General features: G+C 52.9%; 1 protein-coding gene across 9 annotated transcripts in view; it reads right to left on the bottom strand.

Moving 5' to 3' along the window:
- RANBP3 (RAN binding protein 3) overlaps positions 1 to 25,408 on the bottom strand; it is a 52,725-nt gene extending 27,317 nt beyond the window's left edge. For 5 of the 9 annotated variants that reach the window (XM_059159631.1, XM_059159630.1, XM_059159632.1 and 2 more), the window contains exons 1-3: positions 25,264 to 25,408; positions 6,316 to 6,371; positions 839 to 1,027 (exon numbers count right to left, since the gene is read on the bottom strand). In XM_059159631.1, coding sequence (XP_059015614.1) covers positions 839 to 1,027; positions 6,316 to 6,371; positions 25,264 to 25,285 — 267 coding nt within the window. In that variant the 5' untranslated portion in view covers positions 25,286 to 25,408. Of the gene's footprint in view, positions 1 to 168; positions 288 to 838; positions 1,028 to 6,315; positions 6,372 to 25,263 lie in introns of those variants that run through there. The other 4 variants (XM_059159636.1, XM_059159635.1, XM_059159633.1 and 1 more) reach the window with 3 other exon arrangements.
- Positions 25,409 to 26,589: the final 1,181 nt, after the last annotated feature.

Consider the following 26,589-nt stretch of genomic DNA (forward strand, 5'->3'; position numbering starts at 1 on the left):
GGGGATCACTGATGTCTGGGATTGTGACGCCTTGGATGGCTGCCCAGTGCTTGGTGTGCACAGCAGGGCCCCTTGCTTGCTTGCCTGGGAGCCATTTTTCCCTGCCACGAGAATGGGGGGCTTAGGCCCCCACACGGTTTTCAATCCTGAATGTAGGATGATGTTTACCTTTCCCATTTTATCAACCTCCAAACACTCAAGACATTTCTTGTTCTCGAGAGTTCACAATCTTCTCCACCTATAATCTTCAAAAGCCTTCTCAATACAAAGATAAAGGGTTCAAGGGATTCCCTCTGGATTCAAAGGAAGAGTCCTTTCTTCTTCCTGCTTTGATTGAAGACAAGCAGTTCACAGCCTAACCACAGTCCAAACACAATTGGTCTCGCAAAGCAGTCTGCCTGAGACAGCTTCTTTTCCTCTAGATCAAGGTAGTCAGGGCTTCTGGTGTTTCTAAGACCCTGAACCTGAACGCCCAAATTCAGGGAGAGGACAAAGAACCACGGAAGGACAGAGAGGGGGTTGAATTTGGTTTGGAAGGTTCTACCCCATTATTCAATCCCTCTTTCGACCCCTCATGTCTCTGTCAGGAAACAGGATTAGCTTCTTGCTATGGGTGTACATATGCCCCCATTCAGAAAGTCCCCGTGTAAAAGGGGACTCCATCTGTCCTGACTTTCTGGCAGCAAGAATTAAAGGGAGCTGCAGAGATCGTGACCACCTTTTCAGTTATCATCAGCTGCTTGTGATTTAGGGTCTGGATCTGAGGAACCCGAAGGGAAAGGGGCTGATCTGGGTTGGGACCCCCAGGCTGTGGAGCGCCGGGTGGAGGCGGACTTACCCCTGCCAGTTCTCGCGGGAAAGGAAGAAGCTGGGCTTCAGGAGTGCTGGCGGAAGCGCTAGCGGGGGCAGGAGGCTCTAGGGCATGCTCACCAGCTGACTCGGGGTGACCCGTGCCATGGTGGGGGGCCTCAGCCTCCCCCCGAGGCTCCTCTCCCGAATCCGACAAGTCTTTTTGCTCTGCAGAAGACTGGGAGCAAAAAAGACAATTTTCCTTCAATGTAAATACAGGCCACAACATGGGACGGGGGTGGGCAGGGGTCAAAGGGCTGGAGACGCTCAGACTTCAGCAGCTCCTGCCTAGGAGGACGAGCCAAGAAAGCTGGCACGTGCTGTTGTTCTGCTCCACAAAACTGGCCCTCCAGAATGGAAGAACGGAAAATGAACGTGGATTTGGCTGCGGTTTAACTTTGCAGGAGGCCTGGGCCCCCTTCTGAAAAGCAGGCAGCATGGAGCTACGGTGCTTATGGGCTGTGCGTGAGGAACAACACTCGTGGTGACCAAAATGGGGGCAGAGGCTCTATCAGAGGGGGACAGGGGCGATCATGTCTGATTGTCCCTAGGGGTTAAGGACCCATCTCGGCAAGAATACTGATGGGGAAAGCTGGCCCTCAGCACCATTTCTGTCCACTAAGGTGGGGAAGGCAGGCCTGGAATAGCACACAGCTACAAAACAGGGCGCGGAGGGTCCGCACGCTTCTGCATTCTGCTAGAGTGCTTCCCGCAGCTTTCCACTTGTTCTGCTTAAACCTGAGATCAAGGCAACGCTTTCTCGGCACTCAGTGAGTGCTGATGTGTGGTGACCAAGCCAGCTGGCAGACACTCGGAGAGTTCAGCTGGAAGAAGGAGCCCCTTGGCCTAGGATTCTCCCATGTTCACCCTGAACGCCACAGCAAGGGTGTACTTAGAAAACAGCCAGGGCAAGAGAAAGCTGGTTCTGGAAGTCTGTCCTTGGAAGTCCAACACCCCTAGCATCCTTCGAGGTGGTTCCCGGGACTCTGGAGGGGATCCCGTGGACCCAGAGCCCTGTGGTCGACTCCTTTCTTGAGGAAGGGTTAAGAAGACTGTGTCCTGGAACAGAAAGGCTCCGGTCCCCAGATCTGCTCGGCACCGTCAGCAACACGGAGCCATTTCTCCTGCTTTTTTCATTACGTGGCTGCCCTGTCTTTCCACAGACCTGGCTGTGTTTCTTCTGAGTGTGAAGTGACTAAAACCTCTTGAGATGGGGCTTGGGGGCTAGTTCCTAAAGGTGAGCCTGATGGATGAAAGGAACTCTGTAAAGAGGATTTAAGAGAACTTTCAAACATTCTGAGGAAGGCAAAAGAAACAAAATGTTAACTCATCCACACACCTAAAAAATCACCAAAATCTATTCTTCCTATCCAGGGGAGATCCACATGCACAAAGGCCTTTCTTCTCAAGATGTTCCTCCAACCTACTCAGGACATGAAGGTTGGTCCATGCACCAAAACCTGATAAGAGAAAAATTAAACCCAGAGCTCTATGGAAAACGGCCTAATTGGCCCATCTCTAATTGGAACCACAGGGGATTTTCTTTTTTTAACCCCTGCTTTTCGAGTGCAAGTGTTCAAGTGCGCTGGTGGCGCCGAACTCGAGATGCAGTCCAAACTAGAGGACCAAAAAGAAACACGGACGCCATCCCAGCAGTCTCTACCTGCGTCCGAGTGACTTTGCTGGACAAGAAAAGTGAGCGCTAGAGAACCAAGACAGGACCTGTAGTTCCTCAACATGCTTGTTAAAATCAGACATCAAGATTTTGGTCGCTTTTGACATCATCCTGAAATTCACATGGCTGACAAAAAACCAAAAACAAACAGGAGCACACAGGAGAGGCTTGTTACATCAACAGTAGGCTTCCAGAGGAGGTCTAGACGGTCTGTGACAGCGCTTTCAGGAAGCCTTACTTCCTGCTCTACAGCATTTCTGCAACGGCTTTCTGTCCTTCTCACAAACAGACAACACCCTGCACGTGAGACCTCACCTGCTCAGACGAGTAAGCTTTTGGAAGATAAAGTATCCGGAAGAAACAGTCGTCACAGTCAATGAAACTACCACCTTCTAAGATTCGAAGTCTCTTCACATCAAAAAGAAAAGAAACAAAACAAAACACAAAACCGTTTCCATGCAAGGCAGTTAAGGGGGGAAAAAAATTTCACTTTGCCACTAAAACCCTAAATGCATAAATGCAAGCGGTTCGCGAAGAGCGCCCTCTTGAGGAAGCCTGAGAACGCGCAAGGAAGGACGGGAAATGGCGCACGGTCAGCAGGGCTCTGGGACCAGGACTGGAGTTCAAACCGTGCATCGTTTTCTCTAACCGGGAACAGGGAACGGGGGAATCCGCAGCCTGCTATAAATGCAACTTGGGCCTTGGAAGGGAAGGACAGAAAACGCCACGTGGCTTTGCTACTGAACAAAAACAAAAACAAAACACCTGGGCTAACAGCTTCATTTTTTTTCCGATTTCAAATCTTTTACCTCAGTCAGGACTCAGTAATAACACTGGGGCCTGTGGAGTATCGCCTGGGCAGGGGGGCCGCGAGCTCTGAAGGGCAGCCCACTGGCTGGTTCAGAGCCCCCTCGCTGAAAGGGAAGCCGGTGGTCCCACAGCTGACGGCAGGACTTCCTGATCACTGTGGATCAAGAAATGGCTCAAGACGCAGCTGTAAAGAACATTCTGGTGACCGGACAACACGGTAATGGACTATATACGCTAAAGGACACTTCTGACTTCACGATCATTTTCTTAGGAGTGACAGCAGCACTGGGGCCACAGAGAGCCCGGGAGCCGCCGACAGGAGGAGTCAGAGGAGAAACAGCAGATGAGGGCCACCTGGAGTCGTGCGCTTCTGGCACTTACGACAAAGATGTCACTGGTGAGGCCTGATGAGGGACACCCAAGTGTCCACAATACCATTCATTCAACTTCTCTGAGTACCTGAATGTTTTCGAAATACAAAGTTGAAGAGAAAAGGGGCAGCGAGGCACGGCAGCCCGTGCAGCCTGCTCCCTGCTCTGCCTCTGCAGGCTGAGGGGCAGACGGGCTAGAGGTCGGTGAGAGACACGGGACCTGAAAGAGGCTCAAACCCCCATTTCTGTCTGAAGTGCCACGGCTGCTGCCTGCAGCTCTGCCTGCCCATCTCCCTGGAAACGGGAAGCCGAGGAGAAACAAACGCGGCTTGCTCTCTTACTTCTGAGCTGTCCTAGCAGCAGAGAAAGAATGGAAGATTCCGTCTCTGCCTGGCCACTCTCCACCCAGCAGCTCAGAGCCGCCCGGGCGGACAGTTCTCGGGAGGCTCCTCTTTATTGTAAACACGCGGAGGTTCCCCATGTCCTGCTGGCGGTGCTGTCCCAGAGGCACGACAGGAGCGCAGGGCTGAACCCCGAAGAGCCGGAGAGCAGTTATTTTTAGAAGCCCGTTCAGGGTTGGCTCTGAGTCAGTATTTTGATAAGAACTACATCTGCACATTTTAAGATGACCACGAGCAGTTTCCCAGCTACTCTTCGGATGCAACTTCGCCCCAACCTTTCGCACGTAACACACACAAGTCAGCCTCTGAATTACAAGGCCACAGACAAGGACCGCCACAGTTGTGAAAACAGTACTGATGTGGATATAATTTAAAAAATATTTTAAATTCAGCCAAATATTACATTTTAGAGTTTTGTCCTGCTGGTTGTCCACAAGTTTCAGGTTTAAAGAATTATTAATTCCTACTGCTTGTTTTAAGTCGGGTTGGCAAACTTTTTCTATAAAGAAAGGGTCAGCTACTAACTATTTTTGACTCTGTGGGCTGTATGTCTCCATCCAAATTACTTCACTCTGCTGTCACAGAGGGAAAGCAGCCTCGGCTATGGGGAACAGGTGGGTATGGCTGTGTGCCAATCAAACTTTATTTATAAAAACAGGCGGTGATGGCAGGTCTTATTAGTTTGCTGACCCGTTTAAAAGTGGTTCAAAAGATCATAATAAAATTCAAAATTCTACAAAATCCTGAAAGAAGCAACTTTCATATCTAAAACAGAAATTGAACACGGGGATTTCTAAAAGCTAGCAGAAACGCAGCAGCCCCCTCACAGTGACTGAAGCTCCAAAAGACAAATGATAAAAACACATGTAATTAAGTGGTATGTCTTGGTCAAGGCCCACTGGAGAGGAGACCGCAGAGGCTGATGTGTCTTGAAATTACCACCTGGAAAACTGAAACAGAATAGGAAGAATGTTTCCTTGGGTGTTATGATTCTTTCTTTCGCAAAAGAATGAACAACGGGAAAGTTGAATGTGAGAGCAACCCTAGCAGATCAGCCCTGGCTCACACAGAAGGTGTGCTGAAAGGGGGTCCGTTTTGTGGGGGTGGTTGGACAGCCACTTCTCCCTCCTGCCCCCCTGCACACACACATGCTCTCTTCCTGGCACAGTACTTGAGTGCAGTCCAGGACAAGGTGGGCCGCACAGAAGTCTGGTCTTTCTTCTCAGGCTGAGGGGTGGGATCTAGGAGCCGCAGCTTCTAGGCGTCCCAAATCGCCAGAGCAGCAGCCCCCAACCTCAGAGCTGGCCACTCTGCCAGGGGACTGGGGATCCACCAGAGCATTCTCTCAAAATGCTGTTCTTATCAACAAGATGCAAACAGATTTCAAAACACTCAGAACCCAGCGCAGCAGGTTGGTCCCTCGCTCTGAAATCTGGTAATGGGTATTACATCACATCCGCTGTCCTGGGGCAGGGGTGGGAGGGACCATCCATTTGCTGGACAGAGTCCTTCTTAAAAGCCTGGGAAGCATCAACCGCAGAACACCAACGAACTTTGGACACGACCCGACCTTCCACACTGACTTGCCAAAACGTCAACGACTTCTAGGTAAACAGCGCAGGAGACGTCAGAACGCTACGGCCACACAGAGCAGGACTTTAAGAAGCTGTTAGCTCACGGCTATGAACTGGGCAAAGTATTCCCAACGTCAGGGCAACCAAGACATTTAAAATCCAAGAGGGGGAAGCAATGTGTAACACAGATGGACGGTAAATACACAACGCAAGCCAACTAATAATTCCTCGAAGTGCGTTTATGCCAAGTTGGTTGGGGGTCAGAGTAGCTCCCTAAAATCTTTAGAGGTGCTGTCTTCCCCCTTAACCACCACAACCCTCCTCCCTCCCCTCTCCCGTCTACCTTCTCTGTCCTACTCTTCCTAACGCACACTCCTTCTAAAACAAAGCATTAGAGATTAGAAACTATCTTTCTGCCACTGTTAAAAGCAAGAAATCTGAGCCCCTTCCACACACGCCCGTCTTAACCTCTCACATGGTAACTTGAAGCCACAGGACCTTTTCCCTTCAAGCTCCGTGTGGTAGCTTGAAAGACAGAAGCGCCCTTGGCCCCCTTGGCCGTGTAACCTGGGAGAGCCCTCTGGGATCAAACAAGTCAGAGTAATCATGTGAAGAGAGAACATACGGCCCCTTACCTTTTGTCCTTTATCCTTCTGAAACACAAAGACGGGCGGAGCAATGGCAGGTTTTTCTGCAAAAAGAAAAATTGGTTTTTTTCCCCCCAACACTACAGTCATACAGTAAACAAAGCTACATTTGTTTGTAATAAGTTAAAAACAAAAAACAAACCCAAAATAAAACTGGTAACTCCGAAGAACATCAAATCACTCAGAAAATGGTTTCTTGAAGTGGCTGTGTGGGCATGTCGTTTGTGAAAACTCGACACCTAATGTTAGGGTATGTGCACTTTTCTGCATGCCTATTATACACCAAGAAAAAGGTTTCAAGATGCAGCTGAGAACAGCCCCGCCCGGGGCTGGGGGAGAGCCGTGGGCAGGGCGGCAGGCTGCCGGACACCCAGGGAACTGCCGCCACCCAGCGCCGTGAGCGATGGTCTTGCAGGAACGAGGCACAGGGGGGTCAGATCTTATGTGGCACCTCCCCAATTTCAAAGGCTGGAGACTAGTTTAGGTTTTTCTAATTTCAAGGCCAGCAGGTGGCCTGGGGATAACCGGACCGGACGGCCGCCTCTTGGCCGCACAGCTCATGCCCTTCGGCGAGCGTACCCTGGTTGAGGCACCTGACATTCCACTTGGATCTCTGAGATCACCTGCCAAAAAAAGAATTTAAGGAGTTGGAAAAAACCCGAGTCCATCTTGCCCAGCTGTTGAAGGAAATCCTTGAAATGTCCGGTCACGTGATGAGCCCAGGGTGGCGCCACCTGCTGTTGTCAGGCAACCTCTTCGGCCTCCCGTCCAGGGGTAGCCACATCCACAGCCCTCTGCCACCTGCCCCTGCTACCAGCTGGGGGACTGTGCAGGAGGATGACCTTCACCCATGGGGAAGGCCCGGATGCCGCCTGCCCCACTGCCGTGATCCCCTAAGCAGCCCTCTCCCGGCACAGGGGCTGGTGTTGCCCGACAAACCCCGACGAAGGAGGGAATGAAGGTGCCTGTGCCAGACAGTGAATGACAGCAAAAGGATGCGGGAGGCGCTCTGGACAGCAGCGGCGCGGTCGCATCACTTCCACGCAGGGCAGCCCAGCGAGCTCTCGGCACTGCCCTTCAGCCCACCAGCCAGCCTCCAGCTCACTCCTGTGTTTTTGACTCCAGCCAGCGGCAAAGAGTGAAGGCCCATGGGCAGGAACTCCCAGCTCAGCATCCCTCTAGTCCCCCATTTCTTCAGGGAACCACCCCTCCTTCGCCCCTGGCTCTAGGTCCGGGGAGGAGAGTGCTTGGTACTCTGGCCCCAGGGGACAGCATGGCATGTGAGTAAGGCCAGGCCACGGACAGTGAATGGGGCTTTTACTGGAGCGACCGGGGAAGGGGGTACTGTTTCTGCTGGGGCTGCAGGGCTGGTAGGAGGTAACCCCGGGGTTGTGAGTGGTCTCACGTCACCAAAGAGACTTTGGACCAGTGTCAATCCAGTGGGAAGCAGAGCTGCAGATGGAGGAGGAAACTGAATCCTGGGGACACCTGGGGACACCTGGGGACACCGCTGGAAGGCCTGGGGCCAGCACAGCTTAAAGCTAACCCCACCCCCGCTGACTTTTCAGTTAAGCCAACACACGCTGATTTTTGCTTAAGCCTGTCTTAACTGTTGCTGTCCTCTAACAACCTCCAGCCTGAGAGGCGAGGCCTAGCCGCTGCAGACTTCAACACACGATATGATACTCGGTAGAAGAAACTCTGCCTGGCCTCACAGTGAAGCAGAGACACTTTCTCTCCCAGGAAATAACACCACCAGATAGACTAGTAGTTATGGGTTTATGCTCTGTCTCCCCCCACTACGACATCAAATCCATGGGATCGGAGAGCGCCTTGTTTCCTTGGCTGCCCTGTGGTCTAACAACAGCACTTGGCCTTGATAAACTGGAGAAAGGGACGGAAGGCTATCGAAGAAGGACGAGACAGAGGGAGAACCATGTGGACGGCAGGGGAAGCCCTCTCTTGTGTCGGCTGACCCGCAGGCACCCAGAAGGGGCTGCAGAGATTCGGGCGAACGAGAGAGGCCTGGGCTGCCTCTGGTCTCTGGGGCAGGACAAAGCCACAGGGCAGGGTCCAAGCAGGAGGTGGGAGAGGTCCGTCTGCTGGAAGAAAACTGCACTGCACGCGGGCACGGTGCTCAGCCGGGGGTGGAGAGAGGCCACGGGAGGGCCATGGGGTGGGAGCTCTGAAGGCAGCTTCCCGGAGAACTGGATCCCCGGCAAGGCCCACACGGAGGCCCTCACTGACTCCTGGCTGCAGCCACCACTACCGCAGGTACGACCTTCCTTTCTCCACCTCTGCTCTCTCATTCCCTTCGTCCCCCTTCGCAGAGCAGCCAGACCACTGGCGTGAGACACTGACTTAAAACTCAGCACTGCCCCCCAGACTAGGCGTGGAACTCCTTCCAACAGGCCACCCTGGCTGGACCCCTACGGTGGCACCGAAGGGCCGGCTGCCCCCTGCACGCCCCGTGCTTCCACTATGCGTCTGGTCTTCCGCCCAGAACACATGCTCATCTCATTCAGGTCCGGATGCCGTACCTTGCAGGAAGCTCCCAGTTTTGAGCTGCCCCCCCGTACCCCCAGAGCCTGCTCCTGGCTTCTACCCCACCACGGGCCACACTGAGGCTACCCGTCAGGGAGGCTAAGGGACCACGGATTCGGCATCCAAAACAGCTCTGTGTCAGCAGCCAGTGTGCTCCATGAAGGGCCATCCACTAAGTCTTTGAACTAGACCCTCTGCAGGTCCTCACACCTGTAACACCAGCTGCCGTGTCCTCGCGCAAACATTCACTAAGCTCTGACTCTGTGCAAGGCCCTACGGGAAAAATGGTGAACAGGAAGCCAGGGGCAGAAAACCTCGGGGTCAAATACCTGATGAAAAGCAATGGGCGTGTCTACACATGGGGCATGGAGCTTTCCAGGGGTGACTTGTCCATCTCCTCGCTGGCCGCATATACCCCCTGATCAGGAGCCCCAGAGGAGCGAGGCCTCTTTTATGTGGACCACGGTACCTTCAGAGCCACACGCGTAAGACCGAGCAGGAGGTTGGAGCCAATGAAATGTCGCCAGGACTGGCGAGGTCAGGACCCACCACGACCCTCACTGACGGATGGTTTGGCGGTCATGACGAACCCCCACCCCACTAACTAAACCGCAGCAACGAGCGTCCGTGGTTCTCCACCAAAGACAGCACCAGTCACACAGATTTAGCTCCCACTGGGCTCCAGGAGGGCCGAAGTTCATGAGCTGCAAATCAGCACTGACATTACAAAAGGCCAACTCGAGCGCACCCCATTCTGAGCACGCCTGCCCCACGCTCATGCCGGCGGCCTCGGCCTGTGCTCTTAACCGGCTCCCATCGAACTGCTTCTGGTTATGTACCCGGACAAGCAGCCTTTGCTCTGCCAGCTGAAACCCAGGTTTGGGGAACGGACAGTGAACAGAGCAGTGAAGGAGGCTTCTGTGACTTGCCTGAAGTCCAGCCCAGCCCAGCCAGTCACAAGGGAAGGAAAAACCACCACCAGAGATTTCTAGAGACCCAGACACGTGAAGACCTAAAGTACTAAAATGTTAATCAAATGCCAACTATTCGATCCAGATTCTCTCAACCAGGTGTTTTGCTCCTATAAAATCAATTCTTTAGAGTTTGTGAAAAAGCTGCCCTCCCTGGGGGCACTGGCTCAAGACACCCACATAGTAAGAGTTAAGAAAATCAACAACAAAGAAATCTGTGTAACCAAATGTTCTCCAAAGTTATTTGATTAGGGAACCCCTCTTTCCTCAGCCCTTTCCTGACATGAGGCCTGAGAACTGTATTCTGTGGATGTATTCTGTGGATGTAACTGTACTCTGTATTCTGTGGCCAAAACTGGTGTGTGAAGTGGGCTGAGACTCGAAGCACAAGTGGCCTCAAACTACGACCCCGCCTCTGGGGGGCACGTGGGAGATGCTGTGCCCTCATCCCAGCTCTCCATGGTGCTGCATGCCAAGGCCAAGGTGGCTGCTGCTACATCCACACCCCGCCTCACCCTCCTCCACGGGCCCCTGCACAGCTCACGCACGCCAGCCCGCACCCAGCCTGAGCCCGGCTGGGATCCCAGGTGCCGATCAGGCCCCAGCTGGGAAAGGCCCCCGAACCCCCAGGCAAACAGCAGCAGTGGGGACACGCCAGAATCGGAAAGGAGTGAGCCCCCCTGACATCTGGCCCACAGGCCTGCTCTCCCTCCTGTCCCCGCCACCCTCCACCCACCTGTGAGGTAAAGATGCAAAATGGGACAGTCCAGCTGTAATCCCTAAGGCCAGGGACTGTCCTGGATCTGGTCTCTGCAGTCCTGGTAATAACACAGATAGGCAAGCCCAGTCGCAGGGAGGCTACAGATTTGGGCTCTGGAGGCACTGGCAGGGGGAGGGGGGGGGGGCTCAGGTCATGAACCCCAGGGTCCTGGAGTTGAGCCTTGCATCAGGCTCCCTGCTCAGCGGGAAGCCTGCTTCTCCCACTCCCATTCCCCCTGCTTGTGTTTCCTCTCTCAGTGTCTCTCTCTCCCTGTCAAAAGAAAAAAAAAGATTCCTGCTCTTGTTTCATACCTCCGCCGGATGTCTGGGATTTCTCCGCACGTGCCCCTTCGCCCACCCTCACGCGGGCCCTGCTCCCGAAGGCACCGCCGACCCAGTCCCGACGGACAGGGCACCGCGCTCCACGCAGCGGAGCCTGGGAACCACTCCCCCAGACGCACAGCTTGCTACGTGCACAGACTCCATCCTAACACTCATTCAGCAACTGCAACTTTCTGCAACGCCACACACCCCAGTGCCCGCTGTGTGCCAGGCCTCATGCTGGCCTCTCGGATATGGTGGGGACATGGAGAGACATGTCCCCTGCCTGCCAAGAGCTGCCATTAGTCTCCAGCTGAACGCTGCAACTCTGGAGAAGTGAAAAAGAGGCTCAGAGTGCAGAGCAGAGGCTCTGGTCAGGCTGTGGAGAAGAGTGCGCCCAGGAAGGCTTCTCGAGGGAAGCACCATCCAAGCAGAAGGACGGCAGCAGGTAGCCAGGTGAGCAGGAATGGCGGAGACTAAGACCGCAGAAAGCCAAGTGCACTGGAAGAACTCCAAGGTGGTGCCTGCGGGCGCCTGCTGCTTTACTAACACACCGGCTGACTCCAGACCCTGGAGGACAGACACAAAACAGACCACCCAGGCCCAGAGCCACAGGAGCAGGGTGTGCCCCTCCCTTCGCTGGATCCGAGGTCTGCATTGACACTGCAAGGTCTCCTGGAGAAGCTCCTGCAAGGGGACCACCATTCAGGCAGGTCCTTTCTTGAGGAAAAGAGTTGAAGATGGTTCCAAAGAAGGCAGGGGTCCCCGATATGCAGGTTCCTTCCCGACCCGAGGGACCACAGACCATTTTCCCCACAGGGAAGGGAGGGAGAAGTCTCTGGGCAGAAGCAGGGGCTCCAAGGAGGCAGGCCCTTCTCCTAAAGCAGAACTGAGCCGAGGCCCTGGGACATAGAGAAAATCCTCAGATGCCTTGGGTACAGGTGTGGGAAGGCCCGAAAAGGCCTCACCTGAAAGGAACGTCCATAATCTGCTGTATGCTGTCTGTGTTGGGGGGAGGGCCCATAAAATACCCCTTCAAAGAGTGATAAAGAACCTCAAAAGGAGAATGAGTTTTAACCAGTCCCACACTTGAGAGAATTGAAACACTAAGCTTCCCAGACCGCTACTGCAAGTAGGCCACGGACCAAGACTCAGGGTTTTGTCTTTTTTGTGCTGAGACCGACAGACAAAATCATAAAACGCAAAGGACACGTGTGTCTATCTCCCAGGCAGCAAGCACGGGGAAAGGAAAGGGCGCCGCAAGGATGTTTCCCTCGGAAGCCGGCGCAGAACCACCTCCCGGGGGCAGGGCGGTGACGGCAGCTGTCCAGATGTGAGGTCAGGAGTGGAGTGTCTGCTGCCTGCTACAGGCAAGGGAAGGGGAGCAAAGAACTGGCCTGGACCCCAGAGGGGGCCCTGGGATAGAACAGAATGCTTCTCCACCTCCAGGATAACAGAGGTCTCGGGATCCCAGCTCCAGACTCCTCCCAGCCTGTGTGTGTGACTGACAGCAAGGACATTCCCCAGCGGGTTTTCTCCAAACTGCGGGTGGTTTCATATGCGGGTCGGGCAGGCGCTCCACGCTTTGTTCACCCATCGCCCTGACTCTTGGCAATCACTTTTGGGGAGAGGTCGTACCGGTGTCCTTACTTTAAGGGAAAGGAAACAGAAGACTCAGAGGTTGAATGACTGGTCCAAGGTGGAACCAGGTCTCTAAATGCATCTGGGCTACACCGCCATCCAGGAGCAAGGGCCCTGCTTCCCTCCCTATTTTCTGCCCAGCTGGGCCTTGGAGCTATGACACAGGTCTTCTTTTCTTCTGAGAAGCAGCTATCAGTTATTGTTCCAGGAAAGCACAAAGGAAACTAGAGGGTGAACGATGAGTTTTGGGGTGGGCCTGAAGCTTTCAAGTCATGAGACCGTCTCTGCCTCAGAGCAGGGTGCCATCAGGCCAACAGCGGATCCTTAGGATGGTCAAGGACAGAACGGAGATGTGGACGTTCTATGGTGAAACAAGACGTGTCGACTCCATCTTTCAAAGGCTTAACCACACAGTGCCCTGCAGAACATATGCAGAATCTAGGCTGAACACACACACCCGTTCTGTCCACGCTGTGGGAACAGTCAAGTGCACAGGACTACGGGCAGGCACTGCAACAAGCCCGGACACCCCCAGCGGCTGCCTCCAACCTTCGTCTCCAAGGACTGTCCGTTAAACCAAACAGAAGAAACTATGGAGGCCCAGGAAAACACACAGAGAAGCAAATCTGGGATATCTTGGCCTGTTCTGTTTATTCCCCTTCTAAATGATGTCTCAAACACCTGCCAGGAAACGGCCCCCATCTGGAAAGCCACTTGGAATTCTTGACCAAAATGTCAGCAAAGTACTTGTGTAAAATGAGCTTTAATCCTGGGCTGATGTGTCTTAATCTTCTTATCTGTGCAAAAAATATGGAACGCATCTTGGCAACACAACCAGCAGTCTGTTAAGACGTGACAACTCCTTTAATCCTACAACACTCACTATCTCAACCCTTCAAGTCATTTCTTTTCTCGGGAATTATTATAAACAGTTCTGAGCAGCCACATAAAGGTGTATTTGTCACTGATGTGTCAGCTGTATTCGCACACTAATTCTCTAGTAAAGAATGGAAGTGAGCTCAAACATGCTGTTGCTAGGTGATGCCTCTCTTGATCTTAGTGTCCTGAACGCTCAGTGGCCACCCAGCCCAGCTAGCAGAGGGTGGTGGGTCCCTTAATTCCTTTTTCGGTACTCGAGTATGTTTTTCCCCACGCAACTCTACAGTGGTCTCGGGGAGATTACAGGGGGCCGTTTTGGAGACGATGGTATCTTTTATTTTATGCACTTCTTTCTGGAATGCTCTTTGTCTTGCCATTACCTTCATCTCCTGAAATCCAAGCCACTTTTCAATGCTCTAACTGCTGCGTCCCTATACCTCTGGAGCAATAAGCGAGTCACATTTGCTGAACGGTCTTTACTAGACCTAGAGGTACATTTAACATCACCACATTCCTGTGACATACATGTTATTTATCATCTCTCATCTGTGAATCATGAAATGAGATGGAGAGGCCTCGGACAGACAGACAGTGCTTTGCTTGAAGTCACAAAGCTGGTAAGCGGCAGAGCTGGAACCAGAAGCCTAAGTCTGACTTCCAAGCTGGTGGAGGCTCAGGTTCCCTGAGGTCCCCCCGAAGGCCAAGCCCCATTCTGCCTTCTTTCCTTCTACACAAACCGGCCCTACAGTCAAACCATCCAATCCCTACCCCACCCCCAACTCGCCCAGACTATAAGCAGCTGTGACAGAACCTGTGCTCTGGGCACTCTTGTGCCTTGAACCCAAGAGAAACCCCACAAACATGTTAAATAAGTCCTACAAAGTCAGCAATTTCACCCGAAAGAAAGAAATTCAGAGAACCAGCTTTGCAGCACTTTTCTGTTTTGCCACTAGGTGGCAAGACATGGGCAGAGCCAAGAGGTGAAATCAAAGGGGCTGAAGCCTGGGGGAAAGGTCCAAAGAAGACAACGGAAATCCCCCCCACAGGAAGCAAATCCCAGGACCACAGAGCTTCTGCTGAGGCAGCAAACTGATGCCACGCAGGCTCTGGATTTTGTAGGCATTCAAATCGGTCGCAGGCACCTACGGCTGGGATCCTAGGCGACCCAAAAGACCTTCCCTGTTCCCCCACAGTCCAAGAGGGATGGTGCCACACCCCGGGCAGTTCTAGGGAGGCTTAACTGAAACGATGCAGACAAAGTGCTGAAGTGGCCAGCACACGCAGTAGGACACCACCTGGACATTGCGCTCATTATTATAATTATACCCAGAGACGGCAAGAACACTGATGCCGCCTTAAAGCACCAGTCTTGGATTCAAGGACTGTCTCCAACTCCCAGGTCCCCAACACTGATAAATGCCTCAAAATCTGGCCCCGTCTCAAAGCTGCCCAGATGCTGGGACAACTCACATGCTCATTTGCTCCGAATCCCTCAAGCCTGATCTGATGGAAAGCCGACCAGTTAAGCCCAGCTTGCAGCCGCACGATTTACTGAGCACCTACCACGTGCCAGGCACTGTGTCTGGCACTGGAGACAGGATGGAAGAGAGAGAGGGGTGCGATAAGGAAGATAAAGCAGGATGGGGAGGAGGGCACTATAGGGTGCATGGCTGGGTAAGGCCACCCTAAGGTGTCATCTGAACCTTGGACATACTGGGGTAAGGCAGGTGAAGGCAGAGTATGGTGTGTAGAGAGAATCCCAGGTACGAAAGTCCTACGGACAGAAAGAACCTAGAGGCTAACATGGGGGAAAGTAGGTGGTGAGGTTGGGGAGGGGGCCATGGTGAGGAGTCCGGATTTATCCAGTTTAAAGGGAAGCCAGAGGAGTCACGATAGGACCTGGTTTATATTTTTAAAGGGTCGCACTGTCAGTGAGTGGTCCTCACGCCAATTCTTCCCATGTTTGTGTGAGGAAGGTTTCGTGTAAAATTCTGGGGAAGGGGTGCCTGGGTGGCTCAGTGGGCTAAAGCCTCGGCCTTCAGCTCAGGTCATGATCTCAGGGTCCTGGGATCGAGCCCCGCATCTGGCTCTCTGCTCCCCCACCCCCGCCTGCCTCTCTGCCTACTTGTGATCTCTGCCTGTCAAATAAATAAATAAAATCTTAAAAAAAAAAAATCCTGGGGAAGATCTCCCTGGGGCTGCTGGGGAAGACAGGTCTCACAGAGGCAGCACATGTGAGGGGACCACTTAAAAGCCTTCAGGAGTCATCCAGGTGACAAGTGGCGGTGATAATGGCAGCCTGGGCTAGTCCTGGGCCATGGAGCCGGGCAAAGTGGGTATTTGGGCAGATTCTGGAGACTGAGCCTGCTGCAGCCCCAGCTGTGCGAAGACTGAGAGGGCCTTAATGGGGTGGGGGAAGTCTCCAATGCTCTCTCAGGGGCAGACGTGGTCAGCTAAATCAAGTCCCACTTGTCTGGCAATAAGAGCCAATAACGGGGGGGGGGGGGGAACCTCCAATGGTGCTAATGACTGATCCAGGCCCTGGACTCTCAGACCCCCAGCGGCCACCACCATCAATGCTACATCATTTCCCTTCTGTGCAAAGAGTAGCCTGTTCCCCCCACTCCCGACCCGAGAAAGCCAAACTCTCAAGAACCGTGCGCCCCACTCCCGCTCTATTACAAATGTGACACAGGCATTCATTCTGGGTCAGCAAATTCCCAAGATTCTGTGCAGCAAACCTGGGGGAGTTTAGCTAAAGCAAGAGCACTTTAAACTTACCGTACAAAGCAAGGCCTGCCTTCTAAACATGCGCATGGAGGAACTACTACTGTCTCTGCAAATACCTATTTCTCTTTGAGAGTAACAGCCAAGGACAGGGCCCTGCACGGGTAAGTTTTCCGGAAGAGAACGAGTGCTCATGATCTGATCTGATCCACCAGAAAGGACGAGCATGGGCTGGAAGCTGCTGGAAGCAGGTGCACTGCACCAGCTGACTCTCCCTGCTTATGTGGCCTTTGGTTTCAGTCTCTGTGACATAGAATGGCCTAGATCCAGAGCTTCTCTGAAGGTCCTTATGTTGAACCTGAGACAGTGCTGAAGGTCATGGAAAACACTGTTTCTCCATCACAGGGATATGGAGTCCACAATGCCTCTGTATCTGCCAAAAGGCCACAGTGGAAACGGAGGCTGGGAGGGTGAACCCTAAATTCTAGTTGGTGAATAATCTATTCCTGGACAGTTTTACTTAATCTCATAACCCAGTGCTTCTCCCCCAGGGGTGACTTTGCCCCTTGGGGACATTATGCAGTGTCTAGAGACATATTTGGTTATCAAAATGTGGGGGAACTGCTAATGGCATCTAGTGGATGGAGACCAGAGACGCTGATCAACATCCTCTAGTGCACAGGAGGGTCTCCAAACCACCCCCAAATGTTAACGATGCTCCAGGTGAGAAACTATGCATTAATTACTTGGAAAAAGACGGAGTTAGATCCCTTACTCAGATTATACACCAAAATAAGTTCCCAGTGGGTCAGATAGTACAAACTGTGGTGACCCACTAGCTTCTGTGAGTCACCTTTTCTCTCCCTCTCCATACTTTGTACATTTAAATGTGTGCAACATCCTATGACCGCAGTAGGTCCAATGATTAGGGAATATAGTGTCTTGGGGGTCAATGGGCTCCCTTAACCCAGGGGTTCTTAAACTCAGGCAATTCTTCCCGGGAGGGGACATCTGGCAATGTCTGAAGACATTTTTCCTTGTCATGACTTGGGGAGAGGGGTGCCACTGGTATCTTGTGGGTAGAGGCCAGGGATGCTGCTAAACCCTGCGAGGCACAGGTCAGCCCCCGCCAGTCCCCATGTCAATAACACTGAGGTGGAGAAACACAATCCAAAAGGAGGTTTTTCTCCATCCAGACATCTAATCCAAGAGCAACATCCACTAGTAACTGAGAGCACATCCGCATGTGCCAGTAGGTCAGTTACCTGACAAACATTCTTTGGGAACAATGACCCTCTGACCTGATCAGCGTCATCCCCAGGCTACAGATGCAGGAACAGAGGTCAGACATCCTGCCCAAGATCCTGGGCAAGAACGTGGCAGAGGTAAGACGCAAATCAAGGACAGGCAATCTGGGTATTTCCAACTGTGCCATGAGCAAGTCACTCGGGGCCTGCCAGTCGGTCCCAAGTTAAAACTGCCCTGGGTTGGAGAGATGGGGCCAAAACCCTGCTCAGGCTCTTTACAATGGGGTTGCCGATCACAGGCCAGCAATTCTCAAACTGCTTGGTCTCAAGACAGCTTTCCATGCTTGTAAATTATGGAGACTCTCTTTATGAGTTTTTTTTTCCTTTTCCTTTTTTTTTTTTTTTTTAAAGATTTTGTTTACTTATTTGACAGACAGAGATCACAAGTAGGCAGAGAGGCAGGCAGAAAGAGAGGAGGAAGCAGGCTCGAGAGCCCGAATCAGGGCTTGATCCCAGGACCCTGGGATCATGACCCGAGCTGAAGGCAGAGGCTTTAACCCACCCAGGCGCCTCTCTACGAGCTTTTTTAACTGTTGGCTACAGCTGCTGATACTTCCCAGGTTAGAAATTAAAGCTAAAAAAATACCAAAACGTTAATTTCTTTAGGATAATAATAGTAAACTCTTAGCTAAACAATAAATTTTATGAAAAGTAATTCTTAAAACAAAAAAATTAGTGAGAAAATTGGCATTATTTTGCATTTTGACAAATCTCTTCAATGTCTGCCTTAAGAGAAGACAGCTAGAGTCACTTTTCTGCTTCTGCAGTCCATCTGCTGCTGTATGACACTGTTATAACCTTCGGATAAAACTTCACTGTCCGTTCACAAGAGAATGGGAGTGAAAAGGGCAAACAATGTCTTTGTATTGTTATGAAAACAGTTTTAAACCTGCAGTCTCCTTGAAAGGTCTTGGGGACTCCCAGGGGCCCCTGGACCATCTTGGAGAATCGCTGCCATATGTTGCTTTCTGAGCGCTAACAGTCGGGGATAGTGAATCCCGAATTCATTACAGACCGTCAAAAGCTTTACGCTGAGGCTCTCTGCTAACGTGCAGAGACAGCTGCATCTAAGAGGCGGTACAATAGGGCTGAAACCCAAATGCCAACCAAGGTCAGGCAGGCGCCAGAAAAGAAGGAAGTGGGCCAGATCCCAAACTACTCAGTGGGGACTATGGTGTCCTGGGGGACACACAATCTATCTTTTTATTCTGAGCATTCCAAGTCTTTTTCTTTATTTGCAGACAAGTCTTACATATTTGCGATCAGTGCCTCTACAATTTTCTCTCCTATGCATGTCATGTGTTTGCTGTATCTTCGACATTATAATTTGGGGCACACAGTCTTATCTTTTTTATCTTTTTTTTTTTGTTTTTTTTTTAAAGCAGTCTTCCTGCTGAGCAGAGAGCCTGATGCGGGGCTCGATCCCAGGTCCTGGGATCATGACCTGAGCCGAAGGCAGAGGCTTTAACCCACTGAGCTACCCAGGCGCCCCACACAGTCTTATCTTAAGGGCGGCAGCTGTTCCTCCGTCCTGGCGACCTGTTACTGCACAAGACCCCTGGAACAGCCTGGTTCCTGCTTTTCAAGAGAAATCAGAAACCTAGATTACTTCTCCCCCTTGAAATCTCAGAACTCTTAAATGTTGGTTCCTAATTAAAAACAAACAAAAGTTCCTAAACGGGCCAAATTAAACACATCTGCTTGCCCCTGAAGCAAGTCTGCAACTTCTGCCTGTGGTTTTTGACTCTGGCTTCGTGTTGTAAAACATCTGTGGAGCTTTTTAAAACTACCAATACTCCGGACCTCCTGCCACCGTCACTGATGGGGTGGCCCAGGCGTCACTTTTTATTTTCCTCAAGAGGCTTCTTAAACAAGTATGGAATGCACTCACGGCTAAGACTCACGGCAAGTTCTAGGCAACAGCACCGAGTGTCAAGATTGCCAAGGATGAAGCCAACTGTGGACAGCCAGCGGGCTCTTCTCTGAGGCCCTAGCTATATGGTTTTCTCCCAAGTAGTACAAAGTCACACCACGAACAAGACTCCACGGGACTGGAAAGGATACTGTGCACAGGTGGCAAAAACAAATCCCTTTCAAACAAAACAAAGAACTCCTGCTGCCTGCTGCCACCCCCATCAGCTCCGCGAGATCCTGACAGATACGGCGAGAACCCACCTGCCTCAGACTGCTTCAAAGTACCATGGAGAGCTACCAAGGCAGGGCCAATTTAACATCAGCCACCTCTGTGGCCAGCCTGTCTCAGGGTTTTCCCAACATTAGAAAGGCCCTTCTCAGAACCCCCAGATGGTCCTCACCTTCCACTCTACCCTGGCCTATTCTCTGTGCCTGAACGCAGTAACTAGGCCGAACAGAACTGGTACCAAAAATGCCCCCTTTGCCACTCCCACACACTGCCACTCTTCCGAATGCCATCTGAGCTCGCCTGCTCTAACCTCCATTCGTTCCTTTTGCTTCCACTCGCTCTAACTCCCCCAGAGTATAAACAAACCAGACCCCGACTAGGCCTGACACCCAATGAATGTGCGACATAACAGGACTGCTGGGGTCATCCCACTTTTCAGTTAACTGAGAGGCAGGCTGAAGACACGGTTCAAAAGTTTTGCAGAACTTTGACCTTTTCGGTCTATATAATGGAAGCAAAACCTAAATTTTCTTCAAAATGTATAAAGATTCTGCAGCCTCGGAGGTAGCAAGACACCACCCAGCTACCACCAGCCCCACATGCTACAGACGGAAGGGACATCACAGTCACACAGTCACACTCTGATCTCAGAACGAATCCCAGTTAATGTTTATCATAACTTCACGACAAGTTTTAAAACAGTTGTCTCTAAAAGTCAAGTTTATGGCAGGAGACGGTGAGAATTTAGTGATCTGAGGATTCCGACCAGTTCACTTGTAGCTCATTCTCTCAGGGTTAAATTTTAAGTCCTCAAGTAAGGTGAAAACAGAGAAAAGTCAAGCCGCCCGTGAAAATCTCTCGAGTGACACTGGGTCAGGCTAGACAGACGTTTTCAACTGCGGGCCGCTTTGTAGCCCCCCCAGCAGGACATGGGCAGTGTTTGCACACATTCTTGGTTGTCATGATGGGAGAGGGAGGACGGTGCTGCTGGCATCCAGCGGGAAGAGATCAGAGAAGCTCATCAACATCCTACAAGGCACGGGGCATTACACGTGAAGAATTAGCCGGCCACAAACATCTATGGTGTCGAAGCTGAAAACCCTGGGCAGGGGATCACGCGGAAGGCAAGACAGAACCCAGCAGGGCTGACGGCTCAGCTCCAGCTGGGGTCCCATCATGGCTCACCTCAGGGCCAGCCTCCCTAGGCACACTCGTTTCTTGCTCTCTCTTTCTCTCTCTCTCCTGAAGACTTAACGCCAAACCATTCCACAGGATGAGTCCACGGTAGTAAAAAATAGCTACCATTTACTGTTTATTACTGTGTGTGCAGACAGGTATTAAATAATTCATATATACTGATTCACCCAATGCTCACAGCAGCCACGAAATACCCATGATTATCATGATTCCCATCTGGTGAGGAAACCGAGGTTCAAAGGGGTTAAGAAATATGCTCAAAGTCACCCAGAGAGTACACGGCAGAGTCTGAACACAAACCCAGCTCTCAGCAAGGCAAAGCTTGTGCCCTGCCATTACTCACACCAGCGGGTCTTACCCCAGGTGTGGTTCTCCTCACCCCCTGCCCCAGGACATTCTGCAATGTCTGAGGACATTTTTAGTTGTTACGACTGCTGGGGTAGGGGTACAAGGGAGGGTGTGTGCTACTGGCATAAAGTGGGTAGGGTTAGGGATAGTGCGATGCTGCTAACACCCTACAATGCATAGGACAGCGCTCACAACAGAACTGTCTGACTCCAAATATTATACGGCCAAAGGTAAGAACGCTGCTTTATACCATGTCCACGGGCCAGCAAGGATTCATATGTATGTGCTATCTTTAAACACTGGGATCTGGAATCCAAGATATTCTATAGGTTAAATACACTTTACTCACCCTCTGCCCATTCTTTACCTTTTAAAGACACAAAACTCAGCATTCAAATCCTGACATCCATCTATGATGCAGAGTATCTTTAGGGAAAGAATGATTAATGTGTTTGGGATATATCAACAGCAAAATGCCAAGCAGAAGAGAGTATCCCTGGACACAAGTGTAAAACACATACACAGACCCACACACGCACTTCTCTCTGTCTCCTAGGGGAGAAGCATTCCAACTGGACTTTAAAAGTCAGACTACAGGAGTATCAAGAAAGGGCTGTGGGAGTTGCTGTCACCATCCCTGAAGAGATCACCATGGCAACGAAGGCCAACAAGATGCTGTATTAAATACACAGTTGGAAACGTTTCTTTCCGAACAGGCACAGCACACCTAATCTGCACCACTCAAGCCCGTGGTTCTCAACCCTGGCTGCACACCGGACTCACCCATGCTGCTTCCTCACTGTACAGATGCCCAGGGCCCACTCGACATCTCACAGAATTGGAATGGGTGGGGTGTGGGGACTGTGGTTTTAAGAAAGCTCGCCCCGTGACTCTGATGCCCCAGCCCAGGCGCAGAGGTAGCAATGGGCCAGGGAAGAGCGACAGAAGGGTTGGGTGTGAAGATGGACCAGCTTGGAAGAGCACTCTGGAAAAATGGAAGCTAAGAAGGCATTTGACTGGAGCTCAAACAGCAGGAGGAAAAACACACATGTGGGGCAGTCCCTAAAACTTCAAAGTGCATAGGCAAGAAAGGCCTCGTTTACACAGCAGATAATACATTAAACGTCTCAGCAGGCTGTACAAGGCAAAAAGCCACTAAGACTTATGTTCTGAGGACAACTACGCCAGAACTAGTGTCAGACACAAAGTACTGAGTGAGGGTAGCATTTAATAGGCAAAAACTTTAAATATGAAGCATTCTATTCCTCTGTTTTATACTTACTGTTCAATTAAGCAATCAAAAGTTCACGTGTTAGCCCATATACTAGAAATGGTATCCACGGAAAACAGGAATCCACAATTTTCCCTTTGTGCTCAAAAGTACACCTTACAATACGGGTCCTTAGTGATGAATTCATTCATTTATTCAACAAACATCTCTTGGATACCTACTTTGTGCCAGGCACTGTTCTAGGTGTAGGAAATCCATCTGTGATCATGACAGAAATCCTTGCCCTTACGGAGCTTATATTCTAGAGGGGTAGTCAAACAAACAAGTAAACTTCGTATGTCAGACGTTGCTGCGTGCTGGGGAGTAAAATAAAGTGGGATACAGGAGATAGGAAATGTGGATCCAATTTAAAATACGTGGCCAGATAAGTTCTCCGCAATATTTGAGTAAAAACTTGAAGGAGGTAGAAGTGTGAGCCATAGGGGCATCTGGGGGAAGACTGGTTCAGGCAGGGGAACCGGTGAGTGTGGAGTCCATTCAAGGGACACTGAGGAAACCAGAGTGGTTCAAGCAGAGCAAGTCTGGGAGAGAGCGGTGTGATGGGAGGAAAGGGAGGTATAATGGGGCCACTCTAGCTTCTGGGCTGAGCCGTGAGATGGGTAAAGTTGGAAGGGAGGCCCAAGTGGTGAAAAGCAGCGCTGGTGGTGAGAAGTGGTCACCTTCTGGAAATATTTGAGCTAGAACTGACAGGATTTGCTGTGGCATGTGAGAGGGATGAAGAGGTGACTTCAAGGTTTTTGGCCTGGGTAATTAAAGAAAGGACTTGCCATTTACTACAAATAGAAGGAAGACTGTGGAGTGGGCAGGTGTTGGGGGTAAAGATAGGGACTGTTCGATGAGACACTTACATGCAGATGTCGACTAGGATGTTGGATATGCTGCGTCTTGAGTTTGTGAAAATTAATAATGAGAAAAACCACACTAAAGCAAACTTGAGGGGGGTAAAAGGGAGGCTAAAAGGGGTTGCCTTACCATGCAGCAGAAATCAGGGGAGAACGGTCAGTTACAGCCCCCAACAGAAGAAACATCAACAGGAAAGAAATGTCCATTACAGGCCCTGACAGAGGAGGTACCCTGAGTCTTCTACAGGAAACCATCCGCCCCTGTAACTCAGCCAATGAGAAACTGTCATCACCCCAAACTGCTGCTTTTCTCGGAAACTTCCGGTTCAAACTAGAGCTCGCAACTTTCCCCTTCTCCCTAAAATCCTGTTCCTGTCCTTCATTGCGAGACTCGCCTATGGTTCTGTCCGTGCTTGCTTGTCTTACCCTGCCATTCTCCGCTACTCCTGAATAAGCCCACCTTACTAGTAAAATCTCTCACAATATTATTAAGATCGCCAAGTTCAAGAAACTGAATGGGCCAAACCCATAAATACATACAGCATGTCATATTGATTGCTCTGTCTCCACTCCTTCTCCTACCTTTAACTGGATCTTCTGGACTGGGATGCCTCAGCTCTCGGTGGGCTCCTCCGTCTTGTAGAAGAGTTACAGGGCAAGGTGGCAGGGGGTGTGGGGGCGTGATGGGGGGCTGGGCTCTGAGGCCCAACTCCCTGATTCACACATTCCTGCGGCTCACAAGCTCTGTGACCTGCCTCGGACAAGTAACCTCAGCGCTCTAACTCGGTTTCCTAACCAAGAGGACCGGCTGACAGTACCTACTTCACGGATCTTTTGTAAGTGAGGAATATTTAAGACAACAGGATTCAGGCTTTGAAAGGGTGCAGGGTACCACCCCCAAACGCTCTGCCAGGGTGGGCAGTTAACTCTTTCATCCATGCATTCTTACAGGTCGGTATGGAAACCTCCAGACACCCCCCCCCCCCCCCCCCCCCCCCCCCGGCAGCAGGGAGCAATGTATGGGGGAAGAGGGCCAGGCAGGTAGACTAGCTTGCCAGAACTACAGTTGTGCACCTAGAAACGGAGGGAGCTAAAAATAGGCCTCAGAAGTCCTCAGGCTGCTGCGATACCGACACCACTATTGATTCCAGCAGACACCAGCTTATGGAGTGCTTTCTCGAGAGGTTTTGGAACCGTAACCTTGTCAAAAACGCTCGGGTGGGATGTCAGCGCTCCAGAGAGGAAGGAATTCGCACAGGCTCTCTCTCTCTCTCTCTCCCCCTCTCTGGAAGTGCCGCGAAAAAGGGCCCAAAAGCAGCCGCGGCTTTCAGGGCTCCACATCCTGTGGCCAGGCCTAAATGCAGGGAGCCGAGGCGCGACTCTCAAGTCGCCTCCAAGGATCTGGGGGAACTGGCGGGAATTGGGGGCCGAGTTCGGGGAGGGGGTGGGGAACAGATCAGGTGTCCTCCATCCTGGGCATGGAGCGGGCCCGCGTAGGATGAGAACCCCACCGGATTCGGGGGTGGGCTTCCTCGGCCCGGGGAAAGGGACAAGCCGGTCCCCGGGAACGAGGGGGCGCGGGAGGGAGCGTGGCGCGCTGGGCGACGACCAGGCCCGGAGGTCTATTTACATCTGAGGCCAAGGCGCTGAGGCCGCGCCTACCGCCCCCTTCGGGCCCCGACCTGGCCCGGGGAGCAGGAGGACCTCAGAGCTATGGCTCCAGGGGCCTCTCAAAGCCCTCTGGCAGGACGGTGGCAGGGCCGAGGCTGCCGGGAGTGATGGGCCGGGCCGGTGAGCCCGGACTGAGGGGACGCAATGGGGGGCGGCTGTGGGGCCCGCTGGGCCGCTGTCCCCGAGCACACAGCCCCCCGCACTCCGGGGTGCTCAACCCTCGGGCTTGTGGCCCCTCGGCCTCCCGCCGCCCGTTCCCTGGCCGCCAGCTGGCCCCCGACGGCGCCTCCCCTACCTTCGTTCGCCAGGTCCGCCATTTTACTTCCTTAAGCCCTCCCACAAGGCCCCGCGCCGGCCCGGGCTCGTCTGCTTTCTGCCAGAAACTCCCGCGCGTGCGCACTTCGGCGATCTGACTCCGACCGAAACCAGCAGCTCGCGCCTGCGCGCTGAGACCGGCGCGGACTCGCGCTCCGGTGGGCGGTCCCGGCCCGGCCACACTCCTAGCACGCGCCTGCGCACTAACTGCCCCCCGCCTCCTTTTCCCGCCGACTAAGGGGGCGGGGGGTGGGGCGGGCGGAGCAGGGCGCATGCGCAGTGAGCCTTGCGCGCATTGGGGAGCCGACGTTCTGTGAGGCGGCGCGGAGGGGGCTGTGTTTCGACGCCGCAGCTTTCTGCTCGTTTCCAAGTTCCTTGCGGTGGAGCCGTGAGCAGCCGAGGGAGCCGCGACCGAGGCCTTCCCCGAGGTGAATCTCTGGATCTGTGGGGGGGGGGGGCGGCGGGGGTAGTTTTCCGCGAGCGCAAGCCTGACAGGAGGGCTCCGGGGCGCCTCAGTTTCCCCTTCCGAGGGCCCAGTTACTCGGACCAGCGTTTTCTTCAGGCCACGTGGGGCGGCGGGGGAAGCTGGGGAGGGGTCGGAGAGGCACGGCGGGCGGAGGGATCAGGCGGGGAGGGCCCGCGGCGGGGAGGCGTGGGCACCGGGATGGGGGTCCCGGGACGGCGCGTGGCGCGGCGGGGCCTCGAGCGTCTGGGTCTGGGAGCCGGGCCGGAGGGAAGGTGTCGGGCGCGCCGCGGCTCCTGGCCGCCTCGGCTCACCTGCCGGGAGTCCGTCTGAACGCATTCCTGGCTCTGCTCGGTCGCCGTGCCACGGGCCACGCGGGGCCAGGCCAGCCTCGCCTCTGCCCCGGGGACACCGCGCAGCCTCCGGTCGGGCCCCGCGCTCCGGTCGCGCCCAGCGGCAGGCGGAGGAGTCCTTAAATACAGACTAGATCAAGGGCGCATCCTTGCCCCGCGCGCCCGAGGAGCTCCCTGCCGAGTTGGGAGTGAATTCTGAGTCTCTCGTTAAGGCTCACGAAGCTCCGCGCGCCCGGCTCGCATGCTCCCCTCTTGCTCGGGGCAGTTTAGCCACGGGGGTCCCCCGGGCCTCGGAGCGCGCCGAACTCCTTCCAGCCCTCGGGTCTGCGCGCCAGCTGAGCCCTCTGCCGGGGCTCTGTGTCCGGGCCCAACGCGCCGGGAGCGCCGCTCGGCTCTCTCCCATTGTGATCTAGACAAGGGGGTCCTGCAGCGGGCTGGCCGCCTGTGGCCTGTGAGTTCGGAACGGTTCCGCGCTTGCCGTGGTTGGAAG

This window comes from Mustela lutreola, chromosome 2, assembly GCF_030435805.1.
Source record: "Mustela lutreola isolate mMusLut2 chromosome 2, mMusLut2.pri, whole genome shotgun sequence".
Lineage (NCBI taxonomy): Eukaryota > Metazoa > Chordata > Mammalia > Carnivora > Mustelidae > Mustela > Mustela lutreola.